Source organism: Lithobates pipiens, unplaced genomic scaffold, assembly GCF_037356315.1.
Source record: "Lithobates pipiens isolate NorthernLeopardFrog02 unplaced genomic scaffold, aLitPip1_a1.2 Scaffold_3, whole genome shotgun sequence".
Classification (NCBI taxonomy): Eukaryota; Metazoa; Chordata; class Amphibia; order Anura; family Ranidae; genus Lithobates; species Lithobates pipiens.
The window spans coordinates 178,109,522-178,129,606 of record NW_027507790.1 but is presented as its reverse complement, the minus strand read 5'-3'; the positions used below and the strand labels follow the sequence as shown (position 1 = coordinate 178,129,606).

The following is a 20,085-nucleotide window of genomic DNA, read 5'->3' as shown; positions in this document are numbered from 1 at the left end:
TCCCTTTCTCATTCTTTTGTCTTTGCTTCTTGCCTCTACGTGCTTCAGTAGACTCTTTACAGTGTAATAGCCGTCTTGAATTTTTTTTTTTTTTGTGCCATGCCTCCTGCTCATATCCATTATTTCAGACCACAGAGTTGTTATATATCTGTTATATATATATATATATATGTCATCTAATGCCATGTACACACGACTGGTCTTTCCGGCAGAATAGGTCCGACGTCTGACATTCTGATCCTGTGTGGGCTTCATCTGACTTTTTTTTTTTTTCTTTTTTTAAATCAGACGGACCTAGAATTAGCACATGTTTTAAATCTTCCCGTTGGAACTCTGCCCGATCCAGTTCCTAGCGGGAAACCCGTTCGTCTGTATGCTGGTCCAACGGACCAAATACGACAAAAGGGCAGCTACAGCACCTGCCCGCGAGAATGTTTCTGATCCTATCGCGCTGGTTCTCAGCTACAGGGTACTGTACATCTCACGCTCGCTGCAATAGGAAAAACACATTTTCCTATTGCAGCGAGCGCGAGTGAGAAGTGACAATGTCCCTTAGGTCTGGTATGGATTTTAAGGGGAACTGCCTACACCGTAAAAACGGTGTGGGGGTAGGGAACCCCCTATGCCGAAAAAATGGCGTGGGAGTCCCCCCAAAGTCCACACCAGACCCTTATCCGAGCATGCAGCCCGGCCGGTCAGGAAAGGGGGTGGGGAAGAGCGAGCGCCCCCCCCGAACCGTACCCACTGTCAACATGGGGGTGGGAGCCTTGGGGAAGGGGGCGCCCTGTGGCCCCCACACCCCAAAGCACCTTGTCCCCATGTTGATGAGGACAAGGGCCTCTTCCCGACAACCCTGGCCGTTGGTTGTCGGGGTCTGTGGGCAGGGGGCTTAACGGAATCCGGGAGCTCCCTTTAATAAGGGGGTCCCCCAGATTCCGGTACCCCACCCTATGTGAATAAGTATGGGGTACTTTGTACCCCTACCCATTCATCTGGGGGAAAAAAGTATCAATAAAAAAAAAAACACACTAGACAGGGTTTTAAAGTAATTTATTAGGCAGCTTCGGGTGTCTCTTCCGACTCCTCTGCTCTCTCCGGCCTCGTCTCCCGCTCTCTGGCCTCTTCTCTCGCTCTCCGGTTCTCCTGGATTCTCCAATATCTTCTGCTTTTTTGTTGATCTTTTGCTAGTGGTGGCCCGGTCTTTTCTGTCATCTTCCTCCCTGTTCTCTTCCAATGTTGACATCACGCTCTCTCCCGCTGTAACCCCGCCCCTCATGACGGCACAGTATCAACATGCCACGGGACTGTGCCGTCATAAGGGGCGGGGTCCCCGCGCATGCTAGGACTGTGCCGTCAACTTGCTGGAACTGCGCCGTCAACAGCGAGGAAGACGACGGAAAAGACCGGGCCATCACTAGCAAAAGAGCGGCAAAAGAGCAGACGATAGCGGAGGAGCCCGAGAGAAGAATTGGAGAGCGGGAGAAGAGGCCAGAGAGAGCGGAGGAGTTGGAAGAGACCCCTGAAGACGGAAGAGACCCCCGGAGCTGCCCAATAAATTACTTTTAAAAACCTGTCTAGTGTGTTTTTTTTATTCACACTTTTTTCTACCCCCAGGTAAATGGGTAGGGGTACTATGTACCTCATACTTATTCACATAGGGTGGGGGGCCCCCTTATTAAAGAGTGCTCCCAGATTCCCGATGAGCCCCCCACCCGCAGACCCCGACAACCTATGGCCAGGGTTGTTGGGAAAAGGCCTCATTAACATGGGGACAAGGTGCTTTGGGGTGGGGGGGCGCCCCCTTCCCCAAAGCACCCACCTCCCATGTTGAGGGCATGCAGCCTGGTACGGTTCAGGAGGGGGGGGCTTAATTGTCCCCACCCCCTTTCTGGACCGGCCAGGCTGCGTGCTCGGATAAGGGTCTGGTATGGACTTTGGGGGGACAATCACTCTGTTTTTTCAGCGTAGGGGTTCCCCTTAAAATCCATAGCAGGCGGTGGGGCTCGCAAGGTGTCAATCTCTTCAATAAAAGTGGCGACATTGACTTCCTTTTCTGGTCCCGTCGTACCTCATCACGTTCAAAATGAACGGACTTTAGTCAGTGTGTGGGCAAGTCCGTCGGGAAGACCGTCGGACCTAGTCTGCCGTAAAGTCCGGTCATGTCCATTCGTTCGGAAAGTCCATCGGAACTCCACCGAAAGTCCGTCAGGAAGACCGTTAGACTTAGTCTGCTGGAAAGTCCAGTTGTGTGTACGTGGCATTAGATGTTCACCAGGCTCTTACAGACTGATGCTCTGCAAGTCTTGCTTTATCCATATCTGTTTATAGTCTAAGGCTGCTGTTGCTTTTACCTTGTATTTGGGGAGCAATATTTGTACAAGACGCATTGTTATTCTATTTTAGTAAAATAAATCTTTTTATGATAATTGAATACCCAGGTGCTAGTAGAAATGGGGAATAAATTTAAGGGGACCAAGAGCGTTGGTCAAATAATGCTCAAATCTGGGTCACTTCCTACTATTCTCCAATTGCATTAAAGAGTGTACACCTCTGAGGACCTACATATCAGTTTTCTTTAAAAAATGCAAATGCTCCTGTGCTCACTAGCTCTGTCCCATCTTGACAACTGGCCTCACTAATAGCGAAGCAAAGGGCAAGAGAGGTAGGAAGGACAAAACTGTAAAAACAATTAGAGCATATCTAAGCACCCTGGTATTCAGGGCTCTGGGTCACTAGAATTTTTTTTTTTAAACGGATTAATCTGGTGGCGTTTGATCTTCAAAATTTTCTTGTGTACATTTTTTTTACGTTAAGCAATTTCTCCCATAGCTACATTTGGTTACACAAATATTTTTTTTTTTTGTATTTAAAAAAACAAAACCAAACTGTGTATGGCTTTAATCCACAGTAAAGTAACAGAAGTAAAATAAGAATAGATAGGGGCTTCCCCTTCAAGCTTACGTGTTGACCCTAAATAAAAAAAATAAAAAATGTATATAACGCCAACTCACTTTTGTAGCGTCCATGATGATCTTGTTGATTTTCTCCTTATCCAGCCCCTCCATCCCAGCCTTGTTGTCATTGAGACCCATTCTGTATTGGAAAGCGTCATTGCTAGGAGCAGTCTCTTTCTCATCTTGCTGATCCATTTTTTAGATTTGTAATCTAAGGGTCACAACCTGAAAAACAATCAATCATTCTTATTTTCCATAAACAGCTAACTTTCCAATGAAGAAGTCATGAAATTTTGAGTATGCCAGATTCATGGTAGATGGTTGCCATGAGACCATTTACTATACATTCTAACACCCAACAAACGGCAAGCAATTGTAACTGGGAATCCATTTCTGGGTGGCTAGACAAAGCATCAACAATCTACATACTTCTATAACTGTTTAAAAAAATGATTAAGAAGAGGAGGTAACTAAAAAGTTTTAAGAACTTTAAAATACGTTATATTGAAAATGCCCGTTCATCACTCAGCATTATGAAAAAATTTATCAACTCTTAAAGCTAGCCATACACTGTTAGATTTTATCATTTACACTACAGTCTGAATGAAATATTTTTTAAAGCGGCCCATACACTGTAGACTGTTTTGTATGAAAAATGGCCTTCTTGGAACATTTGTCTAATGGTTAATCCATGTTTATTTTCAACTGTAGTGATAAACAAATTTGAAGGAGCAGGATAGAATTTTTTTTTTGTTACGAGCCCAATGTGGTTTTTGTTCAAGGACAATCTGGTGGTGGTACCAGCAGTCAGAATTAAATAGGCACTGCGGGTGCATCTGATTAGATGCAGCAGCTGTTTTAACAAATATTTTCTTTTGAGAGATGTTGGGTGGGAGGCAGTGGTGGCTGGTGTTTTTTTTTTTTTTTGGTTGTACCACCCCTCCCCCCCGACGGCACCTCCCCCCTGCTGTTTGCCGGTCAGTCTGGCACTTACCCCACCTAGACAGGTAGTGGGCAGCGGCTTCATGTCCTCTCCTCCATCAGCGGTTCCAGCGTGTGGCTCCTCCCTTCCTCCTTGGCATCCAATAGGATCGCCTGTCCTTTCAGCCAATCGGGTGACGGGTGTCAAAACCCACTTCCTGACTGGCCAGGAGGAGGATCAGTGTTACAATAGCAAATATTAATGTGTGTTGCAGCACACCTGGGTGGGCTGTATCTGCACCTCAAGCCCACCCTATTTTGAAGCCTATTAGAGCCCCTGGCTCTAATTATCGCTTCAAAAAAACACCCACCCCCGCATTGGAATCCATGAGCCGGGTGTCCTAAAAGGGGCCAAATGCATAGATTGGAGGAGGCGGCGATGGATGGGGGGATGGTGCCCGCGCACCCTTAATGAACGGGCTGCCCCTGGTGGGAGGGTGGCGACAGGAACTAGCAAAAATTGGCATAGTGTATGGCCAGCTTTACTTGCCAATCCAAACCTCTACCAGAATAAACTTTGGTATGGCCTATACAACAGCAGCAAAGTCCCCTAGATAAAAAAAAAATTGTAAAGCTGTATATGCTTTATGTCTTGGCCACACTTTTATTAACAAAACCCCAGCTGCTGTATCAATAAACGTTCCCAGATATTTAGAGTACAAAATGAATAAAAACAATACAGTGCTAATGCAAATTCATTAAATATATAATTAAAGAATTAAAAGCGCATATCATAATGCTCACAGATAATTAATAAGCACTGTACTTTTTTGTTTTTTTATTAAAATGGTAAAGCTGGCCATACAATGTGAAATTTGCTTTGTGGGAGGCCCTGGTGCCACCCTCCCCCTGACATCCTTTGACTGAAAAATCGAAGGAGCCAGGCAGCAAATCGCGTGCCAAACAGTGGTGGCATCCAATCAGATGCGGCCACTGTTCAGTTATACTGACAGAATCTGGGGCCGGCTGTCAGAATAGAAAAACTGCAGCAAGAGATTTGTCTATCCATGCTGTAAATAATTTTTTTTTTTCGTTCAGCCTGGAAGCTGTAAAAAATAAATAAAAAAAATCGAAAAGCATATGGCCAGCTTAAAGTATCTTTGTTAGAAAACTAAGAAGTGTTGCTTTGATGCTCCTTGAACATTTGCTAAGTGTCTTTAATGCCAGATGCCCAAAAAAAAATAAAAAAATAAAAAGTATAGATCTATAGATCACAAGCTTACAATCCAGTGTGAAAAATCTCAAGAGTCAATGCGATAAGAAAAAACATATAGGGCCGATTTACAAATAAAATGGATTTTCCTGGACCTTTTAAAAAGGAGGTGTGGTAGACCTAATGTAGTTAAAACGGACATCATTCAGCGCTTCTCCTACCTTCTTCAATCGATTCCAATTGATCTTCCCTCATACTTCTTTCGGAAAATCCATAAATTATTATTATCAATAATTACGTTTATTTTGAATACTTCTCGTTCACGACTTCGCTAGAAAATCCTAACACTCCCGAAACATAAAGCGGTAGTCTTCACCAGAGTATTGGACTGGTTCCATAATATTTCACTAACATCAACTTGTGTGCCTTTCCTTGGATACCACATACATTCTGTAGTGGTCCACTATCTCCAATAGACTTCACTCATCAGACGCTTCGAATATGGGGCCCACTCATTCTCCACTGTACATCCATCTCATTACTTGAGCCCCTGACTCCTTTTTTCAGTAAATCAGCTTTTCCTCCGGCTCTTTGCTCCTCTACTTTTGGACCTTGGAACAAGCGAGATCATCAACAGCTTTCCCAGGTGCTACGATCTGACCCATCACTGATTACAGCTAACCCATCTAACACCTTGCCAAGCGTTCCTTTACAATGGTTAAAGAGGCAGCAAGCTCTCTCTGATCTTTGATCCATTGACCAGCTCTCTAATATTAGTGCTAACCCCACTAACTTTGAAGCTCTCCTACAAAAAGATCCCACCGATGTGCACTCTCACTTGAATTCTATCTTTATAGGTGCCACCATGCCTGAGCTCCCTGCTTACACACTAACCTGGCAAAGGGAACTCCAAACCAATATTGCTCCTTGGGATTGGGAGATGTACTTTATTCTGAAACACAAATTGTCATTGGCAACCAAACTATAGGAAAAAGGGTTTAAACTCATCCCTGGGTGGTATAGGTGCCAATCCGTCCTCCCCCAATTCAGTCATACAGTCGCGGATACTTGTTGGCGTTGCCATGCCATGCCGCCAAAGGTACTATGTTCCAAGCTGGACCTTGTGGAATTTGTTTTGATTTTCTGCAGCCTTCCAAGTTTGGATTACAGAGAACGTCCCCTATCTAGTGAGCCATGATGGAGCATATATACCTTCCCCATCTTCTTCCTTATACTTCTTCATCTCACTCCTCTTGCTTTTCTCCTATCCACCTTGAGATATCAGCCAGAGAGGTCAAAACATGACCCCTTTGCCAAATAGTGAATATATCAGTTGACTAGTTGGACCTGACTTTCTGATCTATGTGGAGGGTGACACCAAATATATATGACAATGTTATTTATTTATTTATTTTTTGTTCGGTACCCACTAGAAGCCCTGAGATAGTGTGGCCCAACTCTTGTTATGGTCCGTTTTTAATTTATAAACCATGTGTGTTACTATGATACCCTTAGTGTATACATTTCAAAGTGTTGGAGGATACGTACACTGCCCCCTTGGGGTTCCTTTTTGTTTCTGTATTACTTTTTATTCTTGATGCAAAATGTAAATAAAATAAGATTGAACCAAAAGAAGCAGGGTGTGTTTAGAGTGCACTTATTCAAAACCACTTCTAAACTTCTGATTATTATTCTCTCGGCACAGCTGCTCCCTAGACTTTGAATATAACCGGTTCGCCAGACAGAACCTGACTATGACCAAGTCAGGCCGTTCTTCAAAAACCAAAGTATTTCTGCACTTTAACTCTCTATGTCCCAGCTCTCCCTGAAGAAGGAACGTAGGAAAAGTCAAGCCGATATAGTTCAGTTAAGTCTTTTCAGAAAGGACTTGCAGTGCAACTCGGAACACCAAGTATTAATTTGTCAATCTGTGTGTTCCATATTGACTATCTCCACAGGGTATTCTTGTGTCTAACAGCAGAATTCCTTCAGAACAAGTCAGTCTGATTGCTCTTTGAAAGTGGAAAAAGATTTGTTTGAAATGTGTGCAAGCACTGCGCGGAAACTAGTTTTAGCAGGATCCAAGCATGTCAGAACAATTGAGACACACTCCATCCTCAATATATCATGTGAACTTCAATAAAGCGCAGTCAGCTATGCGCAGTAGTCAGACCCTCTGTAGTCAAATTGAGTTCTTATTATCTTTTTTTCCACAAAAAAATAAAATAAATCTTTTAACCCTTTAAAATGTATATTTAAATTCACTGCATAAACTGTGTATACAGATATTTCAGTAAAGTGCAAACTAAACTACTATTTCAGCTTCCAACTGAGCATTTCAGCTGGTCGGCACTAAAAACTTGCAGCTTTTTCACTAAGGTCACAAATAATACCTGTAATATTTGTAATGTGGATATTGTCAGTTCCAACTTGTTGAAAATTTTCTAATTTTCTTTCCTAAGCGAAAATAAGCCTAAGAACCTTAAGCCAACATTACAAATACAAAGATTATTTGTAAAAAATAAATGCCAAGGCATTTGCATAGCAACTCTTTTAAAACTAGACCCCTTATTAGTGTTCATATGCAGGAGAAATTCAGACATTCCAATTCTAAAACAAATTCTCTGGATTGTGCAAGGCCAATAAATAGATTAAAATAGATTATATTTATCCAGAATTCAAATAACAACAGTTTGCACAACAATTGCGAATGGGACCACATTTTTGATTACACATCATCAAACACTTCTAGCCATTATAATTTTTAGTTCTTGCCTGGCAGACAGCTTCCTTTACAATTGGACACTGAAAACTCCCTTTAATTTGATTTAAAAATAAAATCATTAAAAATGTTTATTATAAAAACTGTAAAGGACTTCAATTCTCTCTTAAAAAGTAATTATTTAAAGATATTTATGTGGCATAAAAACCCATTAATATTTCAGCATTTAATTGTTTTAGTATTTTACTAATTAATGCTGCTCATACTTGTTCTTATTTAGAAGTTAAAACACGTAAAACTATTGATAAAAATACTTTATTTGGCCCCAACCGAAAGCAAAATAAAATGTTATGCCCCAACACACTATGTTTTTCTGCTGATTTTTTCCTTCAGGTTTACCAAAACCATGTAGTGGAAGGGCCTGCCTGATTGTATACACATTGAAACTCCTAAGATTTGACCTCATATTATATGGTTTTGGTAAATCTGAAGGAAAAAAGCAGAAAAACTGATAGTGTGTATGGGGCTTTAGATGTACTCCCTTAAAAAGATTTATTTTGCCATTTACCCTAGGTTCACACCTATGCGTTTTTAGTGCATTTTGTAGTTTGCAGAAATGCACTCCAGTCAATTTAACAAGGTTTCCTATGGTATAAGTTCACACCTATGCGTTTTGCAGCCGGTACGTTTTTGGAAAGGGTCAGAGACTTTTCTACCCGTAATTTGTGGGTAATAGACTTCAATGGAATCGCACCAGAAATGCAAGTGTTGTGTTTGTGATGTGAATTGCGGTTTTTAAATTTAACACTGTATATAGCTGGACGCTAAGCAGGGGGCCAGAAAGCCGGCCGCCACGTCCTTAACGAAGTCATTAGCTGTCACAAGGGGCAGGCTCTCCGGGTTATGTCGTAAGTTGGCCACGCCCTTTGGCTATATATGAGATGCCACACAGCGGGCGACAACACATTGGAGGAAGACAGCCACAGAAGTTGATCGGCTTTTATTTTTTTAGCGGGTAACTGGTGGCGAAGACAGCTCAGGGAGGCAACAGCTCAGGGAGGTGACGGCACCGGGAGAGACGGCTGAGAGCTATGTTTATTAATAAAGGACTTGTCAAAAAATGGTTTTGATGTTTTTTTTTTTCACATTTTACTGCTTTTTGGGGTGAAAACGTATCGGGGACCTCGTACCCCTACCCATTCACATAGGGGGGGCCAAGATCCGGGGGCCCCCTTCTTTAAGATTTCAATAAGCCCCCCCACCCACAGACCCCGACAACCACCGGCCAGGGTTGTCGGGATGGTCCCTTCCTGTTCCAACATGACTGTGCACAACTGCACAAAGCAAGGTCCATACAAACATGGACGTTTGGGGTGTAGGAACTTGACTCTCCTGACCTCGACCGGATAGAACACCTTTGGGATGAATTTGAGCGGAGACTGCAAGCTAGGACTGCTCGTCCACTTCAGTACCTGTTCTCACAAATGTGCTTCTGGAAGAAGGGTCAAACATTCCCATAGGTACACTTCTAAACCTTGTGGACAGCCTTCCCAGAAGAGTTGAAGTTGTTAGAGCTGCAAAGGCTGGGCCAACTCAATATTGAACCTTAAGGACTAAGACTGGGATGCCATTAAAGTCCATGTGCGTGTAAAGGCAGGCGTCTCAATACTTTGTTAATACAGTGTTTTATAAACTCCTAAATATTTAGCATTGGGATAGGTGCCAGGGTGCAAGAAGGGAAAGAGTAAAAGGTTAAGAATAATTATTAAAGAGAAGTTGGAGGTTATCAGTGTTTGTAGACAACATGTCTGCGTTTTCTACATAGAAAACCATGCATTCAAAAATGCTTCCAAACACCAAAAACTGGACCACAGCTCAGCAGCAAAACACCCAGAAAATAATAAAAAAATAAAAATAAAGATAATTTAACTTTTTTGCAGCTGAAAAAAACTATTCCTATGCAAAAATGATATACATATTGTTTTTTAATAAAATCCTGTGTTGTATTTAGACCACAGTCCATATTTCTAGGAAATTGTATTTCTTTACTCTTCCCTGAAGACTGATCTAGGAATCTCAAATTTGCACAATGTTGGTTTGTCTGATGACAAGGCAAGTTCTTATTTGAAACAATAAAGTTAATTTATAATTATAAATAAACAATGTAGACAGTTTTCATGGTTCCATAACTTTTGAAGATCTGCCAGTTCCAGAAAAAAATACATTTTGCATTATACTGGTCATCCCTTTTCTGTATGTCCTTGAGGATGTACAATGGGAAGGTATCTGCCTGTCTACAGATGCCCACTAAATGAAGAAATGCAGTTCCAGAGATAAACAGGGCAGTATTTTTTTTTTCTTTTTCGCAGAAATAAAAACAAAACACTGCAATATAAAAACTGTTGAAAGGGGTGCTGTCTCCAGGATGTAAAGAAAAGGAAATTAACAGTTAAAAAATGTAAGTATATGTACAGTGCCTTGAAAAAGTATTCATACCCCTTGAAATGATCCACATTTTGTCATGTTACAACCAAAAATTTAAAATGTATTTTATTAGGCTTTTATGTGATAGACAAAGTGGCACATAATTGTGAAGTGGAAGGAAAATTATAAATGGTTTTCAATTGTTTTTACAAATAAATGTGTGAAAAGTCTTGCGTGCATTTGTATTTAGCCCCCCCGAGTCAATACTTTGTAGAACCCCCTTTTGCTGCAATTACAGCTATAAGTCTTTTTGGATATGTCTCTACCAGCTTTGCACATCTAGAGTGACATTTTTGCCCATTCTTCTTTGCAAAATAGCTCAAGCTCTGTCACCTTAGATAGAGAGCATTTTTGATCAGCAATTTTCAAGTCTTGTCACAGATTCTCAACGGGATTTAGGGATTTCCATTGTAGCATTGGCTGTAAGTCCTGCTGGAAGATGAACCTCTGCCCTAGTATCAAGTCTTTTGCAGACTCTGATGCCCTGTACACATGATCGGAAATTCCACCAGAAAAAAAGTCTGATGTGAGCTTTTGGTCGGAAATTCCAACCGTGTGTATGCTCCATCTGACTTTTGCTGGCAGAATTCCCGCCAGCAAAAGATTAAGAGCAGGTTCTCAATTTTTTGGTCTGAAAAAGTTCCACATGTTTGCTGTGTCCCCCACATAGCTTCTCGCAATCTGCAAACAGGACTTCTTATGGCTTTCTTTCAACAATGGCTTTCTTCTTGCCACTCTTCCATAAAGGCCAGATTTGTGGAGTGCACGACTAATAGCTGTCCTGTGGACAGATTCTCCCATCTGAGCTGTGGATCTCTGCAACTCCTCCAGAATTACCATGAGCCTTTTGGTTGCTTCTCTGATTAATGCTCTCCTTGCCTGGCCTATCAGTTTAGGTGGACTGCCATGTCTTAGTAGGTTTGCAGTTTTGTCATACTCTATTTTCAGATGATGGATTGAACGGTGCTCCGTGAGTTTTTATAACCTAACCCTGCTTTAAAACTTCTCCACAATGCTATCCCTGATCTGTCTTGTGTGTTCCTTGGCCTTCATGATGCTGTTTTTTCACCAATGCCCTCTAACAAACCTATGAGGGCTACACAGAACAGCTGTATTAAATTACACACAGGTGGACTCTATTTAATAATTAGGTGACTTCTGAAGTCAATTGGTTCCACTAGATTTTAGTTAGGGGTATCAGAATAAAAGGGGGCTGAATAAAAACACACATCACGCTTTTCAGATATTTATTTTTAAAAGATTTTGAAAACCATTTATCATTTTCCTTCTACTTCACAATTTTTTGTCACTTTGTGTTGACCCATCACATAAAATACCAATAAAATACATTTAATTTTTTGGTTGTAACATGACAAAATGTGGAAAATTTCAAGGTGTACGAATACTTTTTCAAGGCACTAAAAACTCTGACAATGAAAGTAGGCTGACAAAAGGCAAGTAGGACAGTCTCCTGAGACCCGTGAAATTGTAGAAGCCCCCAAAGCACTTTTCTTTTGTGGAAAACAACGTAGGGTTCAGAGATTCAGAAAGCTTCTAGCTTACCAACAGAAAATAAACAGACAAAGCTGCCAAGTCTTATTATTGCAGAATAATAAGAGCATTTAAAGTGGAAATTCAGCCAAAAACCTTGTAATGCTAAATCTCCTCTCAGCCACATGCTAGAACTAATCTATCTAACTCTGCAAAGAAAAACACGGTCACTGTTTTACACTGTCCCTTTAGCACATTTTTTGGATTGCTTTTATTGCTAATCGCAAAGATTGTAGACTTCCCTTACAATAACAATGCAGCAAGACAGGTCCGCTTTATGAAGAGATCTGGGGTTCAAAAGAGTTTTTTTTTTTTTTTTTTACATTCAAGAAATGTTTATTGAAAGGTAATAACAGTACAGAGAAAAAGTACAGACTCGGCATCGAATCAAACAAAAATAAGGCAGTAGGATACAAATTGCGGGTTAACAAGTGCCACAGGTCAAGTCCAGAAAGACAATTATCTACCAGCACAGATCTGTTCAGGATCGCAAACCAGATTTGGCAGCACAGCTAATTGGCCGCAAAGATTGTAGCGAACACTGAATAGCGTAAGATATCCGTACTTCATGAGACAAAAGAGAATAGGAAGAAACAGAAAGAAAGGGAACAACAGGAAGAGGGAAAGTAAAGGCAGCAGGAAAAACGGTGGGGGATCTGGTGGACCAAGGACACAATACACAGTGTATAATAAATATCATAGTGATGGGTCATCTAGCTATCTAGCAATTATCTTGTATTGCCACAGAAACAAGCTCCAGTTCATAGGACCAATGTTTTAAATTCTGGCAATAGCCGGTACTCGAACCAGGGAGACCAGGTCCTGTGATAGCGTTCAATGTTCTCCTCCGATTGTGCTTTAGTGTCCTCCATTTCACATATGGAGGAAATTTTGAGTAACCATTCTTTCAAGGAGGGAGAGCGGGTGGTCTTCCAATGCAGAGGAACAAGCGACCGAGCCGCGTTAATCAAGTGCCTAGATAAGGAATTTTTGTATTTCTTCATGGAGAAGTTGGAAATGTTGAGCAAACAGCACGCAGCATCTAAAGTAAGCCTGGTCTCCGTGATTCGACGCACCAGCCCAATCACATCATTCCAGAATGGCCTTATCTTGTCACACGTCCACCAAACATGGAATATAGTACCCTTTTCTTTGTGGCAGCGCCAGCATAGATCACTCGACAGAGGATACCAATTGTGAATTTTGTCGGGTGTAGCATACCAACGGGTGAGTACCTTGTAAGCCGTCTAGTTTTTTTTTTTTTAAGCAAAAGACGCCTACATACATGTGGGTGAAACCGGAAGTGAAGTCATGATGTCGCTCTCGTCCTCCTAGACCTAGGGCATAGAGATGAGCGGAGGACATCTTTCCTTTGCTCATGTCTGTTCACAGCCGCCACCAGCACTTCCAGATCTGCCAGGTAAGCCTGAAAACCACTGGAAAGCAACGGGAGCGGAGGAGCCCCCCGCCGCTTCTAAAAGTGACCCAGCGGCGAAGCCGATGCTTGGGCCACTTTGATGAGAAAGACCAGCGCCTGAGGGGGAAAATTATACTGGTGTTATGGCATTTGGCTACAGCCATAGCCCCAGGATTTAACGTGAAAGTAATGATGTATTTTCCCAGGTAGGCAGTCAACATGTGGATAGTATTACAACTATTTGCCATTAGGTCTATTACCAATCAACCCTTCTTTTCAATAATATGGCATTGGGTGAATACCAGCAATTTGACACATTGGGGAAGATTTACTAAAACTGGAGCACTCTGAACCTGGTGCAGCTGTGCATGGTAGCCAATCATCTTCTAAATTCAGCTTTGCATGGTAGCCAAATCAGCTTCTAAATTCTGCTTGTCCAATTAAAGGGGTTGTAAAGGTAAATGTATTTTCACCTTAATGCATTCTATGCATTAAGGTGAAAAAACATCTGACAGTGCCTGCGCCCCCAGCCCCCCTGTTTTACTTACCTCGTCCCCCGACGTCCTTTCCACCGTTCAGCCTGGCCGCTGATTGGCTGGAGTGGATGGATGGAAAGCAGCGCAGCCATTGGTTCGCGCTGCTGTCAATCACATCCACTGACGCGGAGCGCCGGGGGGCGGGGCCTTGTGATACAGCGAGCGGCTATAGCCGCCGGCTGTATCACGGGAGCGCGCCCGCAGATGCTTCTCACCATGCGAGGGAGCTCGCATGAACGTGAGAAGCACCTGCAGGAGGAAGCCGAGACAGCCGCCTAGGGACCCCAGAAGACCAGGTTCGGGGCCACTGCAAAACGAGCTGCACAGTGGAGGTAAGTATAACATGTTTGTTATTTTTTTTTTTTAAATCACTTTACAATCCCTTTAAGCTTTGCCAAATGGCCGGTTTCACACTGCTCCGACATGGAAGTCGTATGACTTCCGTTCCCATTTTATCTACGGTACAACTTCGTGTTTGACTTCCATGCGACTTCAATGAGCGGGACCCAATAATACCAGGCCCTTTGAGTTTGGTATGAATCTTGAGGAGGGGACCCCACGCCAAAATAATAAATAAATAAATGGCTTGGGGTCTCCCCTCAAGACCATACCAGACTCTTCGGTCCAGTATGGATTTTAACTAATTTATATTATACGGCGGCTGTTTGAAGAGGGATATTGTTGTTATGGCAGCAGCTAGCTACCATAACCCCGGTATCTTCTTCTTCAGGGGGGCGGTCGGCTTTCAGATAAAAGTGGTGGCTACGAGATCACTTTTACCAGAGGCAATCGCATCCTTCTCCCTGTTAGGTATGGAGATAATTGAGGGGAAGATGGCCCCCCCACCCGTCTCTATACCATTGAAGGGCGGAAGTGAAACATCACTTCCGCCCCAATGCTCTTTTTTTTATTGCATTTTAGTGTAAATATGAGATCTGAGGTCTTTTTGACCCCACATCTCATATTTTTAGCCCTTGTACACACTGTCGGACATTCCGACGGAAAATGTCCGATCAGACCGTGTTTCGGATAATCCGACCATGTGTGGGCTTCATCTGACTTTTTCCGTCGGAATGTCCGACCAACAAAGTTTGAGAGCTGGATATAAAAACTTTGTCCGATCGTTTGTAGAGAATTCCGATCAAAGTGCTCAGATCAAATTCCTAGACCAAAGCTATTGGCTATTAGCCTGAACGCAGTCCTGTCGTAACTAAATAACGTCATCCCGTTCGGAACAGATTTTCCGACAACTTTTTCCGACGGCGTGTATGCAACACCAGTTTCGGACAAAATCAGACGGATTTTGTTGTCGGAATGTCCGACTGTGTGTACTAGGGCTAAGAGGTCCTGTCATGCTTTTTAATAGGAATAAAAATTGACTTTTTTTAAAAGAAAAGTGTAAAAATAAAAAAGGTAAAATAAAAAAATAAAAAAAAATGTTGAACGTGCCCCGTCCTGCCAAGCTCGGGTGCAAAAGCCAACGCATACGTGAGTAGCAGCCGCATATGAAAACGCTGTTCAAACCACACGTGAGGTATCGCCGCGATCTTTAGAGTGTAATCAATAAATTCTAGGCCTAGACCTCCTCCGTAACTCAAATCATGCAACCAGTAGAATTTTTGCAATCGTCGCATATGGAGATTTTTAGGGGATAAGTTTGTTGCCATTTCACGAGCGGGTGCAACTTTGAAGCGTGACATGTTGAGTATCAATTTACTCACCGTAACATCATCTTTTACAATCTTTACTGTTGTCTTATTTTTTAATTAACCACTTGCTTACTGGGCACTTACACCCCCCACCCCCCCTGCCCAGACCAATTTTGAGCTTTCAGCACTGATGCACTTTGAATGACAATTGCGCGGTCATACAACACTGTACCCAAATTAAATTTTTATCATTTTTTTCTTTTGGTGGTATTTAATTCCAGCTGGGAGTTTTATTTTTTGCTAAACAAACAAAAAAAGATGCAAAATAAAAAAATCATGTTTAATAGTTTGTTATAAAATTTTGCAAACAGGTCCTTTTTCTCCTTCATTGAAATGCGCTGATGAGGCGGCGCTGGTGGGCACTGACAAGCTGCACTGTTGGGCACTGATAAGCACAGTTAAGCTGGCACTAATAGGCACAGATAAGGTGGCACAGATAAGGCAGTACTGATGGGCACAGATAAGGCAGCACTGATGGGCACAGATGGGCACTGATGGGTACCACTGATAGATGGGACTGATGGGCACTGATAGGTGGCACTGATAGGCACTGATGGGCGGCACTGGTAGAGGACACTGATGGGCACGGATATGTGGCACTAAGGTGCAGCACTGTTTTTGCGGCAGATTGTGGGCACTGATAGGTGGCACTGTGGGCACTAATGGGTGGCACTGTGTTTCACTGTTTCCCCTACTTAGGTGGCACTGGCAGGGGGCCGGTGGGCACTGATGATCTGGCCGTGATCGGGACTAATGTCCCGATCATGGCTGCCGGTGATCGGCTTTTTTTTTTCTCCTCGCGCTGTCAGCATGAGGAGGAAAAATAGCCTATTACCGACTCTGTTGCGATCACATGATCAGCTGTCATTGGCTGACAGCTGATCACGTGATAAGGGGTCGGGATCGACCCCTTGCTCCAATCTGTGATCAGGCGAGTCTCAGACTCGCTGATCACAGAGCGCGCGCCCCTCAGGGGGCGCGCAGGCCGCTCGTGCACGGGACAACGTCAATAGACGTAGTCCCGGCAAAGCAGGTCCGCGCTGTAGCCGTCATTCGGCTATAGCGCGGATCTCTAAAGGTTAAAAAAGTGTTGCACAAAACACAGTGTGAAAAAAAAGCATTGCAGCGATCGCCATTTTATTCCATAGGGTGTTAGAAAAAAAATATATATATGTTTGGGGGTTCTAAGTAATTTTCTAGAAAAAAAAAACAACTGATTTTAATTTGTAATCAAAAAGTTTGAAAAATAGGCCCAGTCTTAAAAGTGGTTAAGAGGAACCCCCACGGCAAAATAATAATAAAAAAATAAATAAAAACACGTGGGTTCCCCCCAGAATCCATACACTTAAACGAGTATGCAGCCCAGCAAGTCAGGTGGGCCATATCAGGCCACATGCCCTCAACATGGCGGGTGGGTGCTCTGCGCCCCCCCACCCCAAAGCCCCTTTCCCCTTGTTGGGAACCAGGGCCCCTTCCCGACAATCCTGGGCAGTGGTTGTGGGGGTCTGCGGCCGGGGGGGGGCTTAACTAATCTGGAAGCCCCCTTTAACAAGAAGGCCCCTGTATCCCGGCCCCCCACCCTATGTGAATGAGTATAGGGTAAGTCAGTGTTTCTCAACTCCAGTCCTCAAGGCACCCCAACAGGTCATGTTTTCAGGCCTACCATTATTTTGCACTGGTGATTTGATCAGTTACCCTGCCTTAGTAATTACCACAGCTGTTTCATCTGAGGGAAATCCTGAAAACATGATCTGTTGGGGCACCTTGAGGACGGGAGCTGAGAAACACTGGGGTAAGTTGTACCCCTACTCATTTACCCCAAAAAAGTGTCAAAATTAAATACAAGCAGTACACAGGTTTTTGACAAAGTCCTTTATTAAAAGTAGCTCCATTGTGTCTTCTCCCTCCGGTTAGTCTCTTCCAGGTGATGGCTTCATCCTCCGGTTCTTCTCGCTCTGCTGAGGTCTTCTGCTGGTTCTTCCTCCGGTTCTTCTCTCTCCGCTGTCTTCTTCCTCTGCCGGTTCTTCCTGCAGTTCTTCTCCCGACGCTAGCTCCCGCTGTAGTGTTAGCTACAGCCTGTGCCATTACTTGTATAGCTCTGAAGCGTGGCCATCTGTAGATGTCATCCACAGGCCCTGCCCCTTGTGATGTCACGGTCCCTTTACAGGGTTATATAGATTATTCTTAGAATGCAGCTGCCAGTAGATTAGGTTAGTAAGTTTTTGGCTTAAATTCCACTTTATAGTCTGATTTTGCTCCAGTTTCTATATGCAAGCCCTAAAGATTGTGTGCATTTGTGCAACAAATCTTGGAACACAGCTTTGGTTTCCTGGGAAGTATTTGACATATATGTTTTACTTGCTGGCACATGGAAAAATGAAGTTATACTAAACTAAGTAAGATGGATGATTCAGGGGAACTGGCGCCAACACGAAGATTACACAATAAAAAAAGCGAGTGAATTAAAGTTCCTGAAAAGCAGAAGCATGATTTCCTTATTGTAGCAGCTATTTTTACCTTCCTAGAATATAGTATATGTCAATTTACTCTTACCCTGAATTGATAATTGGATTTACTTTGACCACTGTCAGCATATGAACAATTACAGAATTGTTAAGAAACGGCAAGAAAACGGACTGTACTATAAGATCTGAGGCTGGGTGATTTTCAATTTTGAGTTCCAACACAGGATTGGAAGTGAATTACCAGCGTGCCATTTTCCAAAAGAAAAGTGATAAATGTTTTCAACACATACTGTGCGGGGAAAATACAGTTGCAATATGCAGTACAAATGTAATTAGTAAGCCAAGTACCTACACTAAAAAATGGAGCAGGATAGACTGTAAAAATGCAAGCACAAAATAAAACTTAAAAGAGGTAGTAAACCGCTGTTGCGGAAAAAAAATAATAAAAATTTCCCTGCAAGGCAATGTCATAATGTGCTAGCATGCATTGCTGTCACCGCTGAGATGGCCGACATCTTCCACCGGTCTTCCTTTCAGGTCCACGGCCTCCGGCTACATGAGTGACCAGGGGCACAAAACCATCACTCCTGTGCATGCACGTGGGAGCGGTCATTTACAGCATGGGCCCTGAAGGTTCAGCATACAGTGATGTCATTGGCTGCATGCACTCTGAATATTTCTTAAAGAGGAAGTAAACCCTGATGGGTCTACTTCCTCTTTGTCTCCCTGCAAAGGTAAAGCATAATGGGCTATTATGCATCGCATAATAGCCCGTTATGTGTCACTTACCTGACACAGGAACCAGCGATGTCACCGCTGTCCCCTGTAGCACGAAGCATCCATCTTCTTCCGGGTATCGCTGCTCTGGCCACTCACAGCGCCGAAGCAGCGATGACATCACTCCTGCACATGCGCATGGTAGCCTCCGTTAGCAGCGAAATGCTCAGTGCGCCTGCGTGCCGCCGTCTACTCACAGGCCAGCCTGTATATTCCTTGATATTCTGCTATCAGCCCTGTACTTCAATCTTGCTCCACGGTAGTCCACCATTCAAATAATGGGCCTCACACCAGAGAGGTTCAACGCCAGCCAAGGTTTATTGCATTGAAAGAGCTCTGGGAAGGGGCTCAGTAGGCCCACCCACTACAGGCATTTTGCAAAACACTACAGGAGGGGGTGGAGATGAGCCCAATGAGAGAGAGCAGCAGTGACTAGTCTTTATTACAGGAGGCTCCAGCACAGAAGCAAAGTTTCACATATGATTACTGCACAGATCTAGAAGAAATATTTAAAGGACCACAAGATTCAAGGGCGATTACACATTTCTTGTATTTAGACAGTGTTTGCTTATCCCGGAGTCAAGCTTTAAGGTAAACAATTACCAGCTTTGCTGGGTGGGTCTACCGCATAGATAATAACATCTTAACAAACGTAAGTGTAAGTAGCAGGTCCATTGGTAAGGTATACCAACCTGTATTGTCATAAAAAGTTATAAAACATATACAGTGCCTTGAAAAAGTAGTCATACCCCTTGAAATTTTTCACATTTTGTCATTTTGTTACAAACTAGGGGTGCAACGGCTCAAAAAACTCACGGATCGGATCGTTCCTCGGATCAGATTTACAGATCGGATCATTTTTCGGATCAGCAAATAATAACTGAATTTGCAAAAACCTGTGAAAATTCCACCACCATAAAGGTCCCCACTGTAATATCCACAATCTCCCCACTGTAATATTGGCCGAGCATGGCTGGGTATTATCTGGGTATGGTTGGGTATTGGCAGAGTATGGAGGGATGGCTGTGACTGCAATTGTCACAGAGCATCGCTGTGGGCACTACATATGCAGCCCACAGCGCTGCTGCCATCCGATCTCTCCCCTCCACTGTACAGATCTGTACACAGAGGGGAAAGAGGAACCGGCATCATCATTTGACGGAGCGATCACATTGTATATGGCCAATGGGTGCATCAAGATGGCCGCCGCCGTGGTCTTTCCTAAGGCCGAGGCTGCGGAGTGCTCAGTGGATCGTGGCGTGTGCCGATCCGAACGGGGTGACCCATTCGGATCATGGATCTGTGCCAATTCTTTGCACCCCTATTACAAACAAAA

At 43.2% G+C, this 20,085-nt stretch overlaps 1 protein-coding gene across 3 annotated transcripts in view; it reads right to left on the bottom strand.

The window, feature by feature from the left end:
• Window positions 1–20,085, bottom strand: part of POLK (DNA polymerase kappa) — a 192,157-nt gene that overhangs the window by 120,640 nt on the left and 51,432 nt on the right. For all 3 annotated transcript variants that reach the window (XM_077462548.1, XM_077462550.1, XM_077462549.1), the window contains exon 2: window positions 3,012–3,179. In XM_077462548.1, the coding sequence (XP_077318674.1) occupies window positions 3,012–3,149 (138 nt within the window). In that variant the 5' untranslated portion in view covers window positions 3,150–3,179. The remainder of the gene's footprint in view (window positions 1–3,011; window positions 3,180–20,085) is intronic.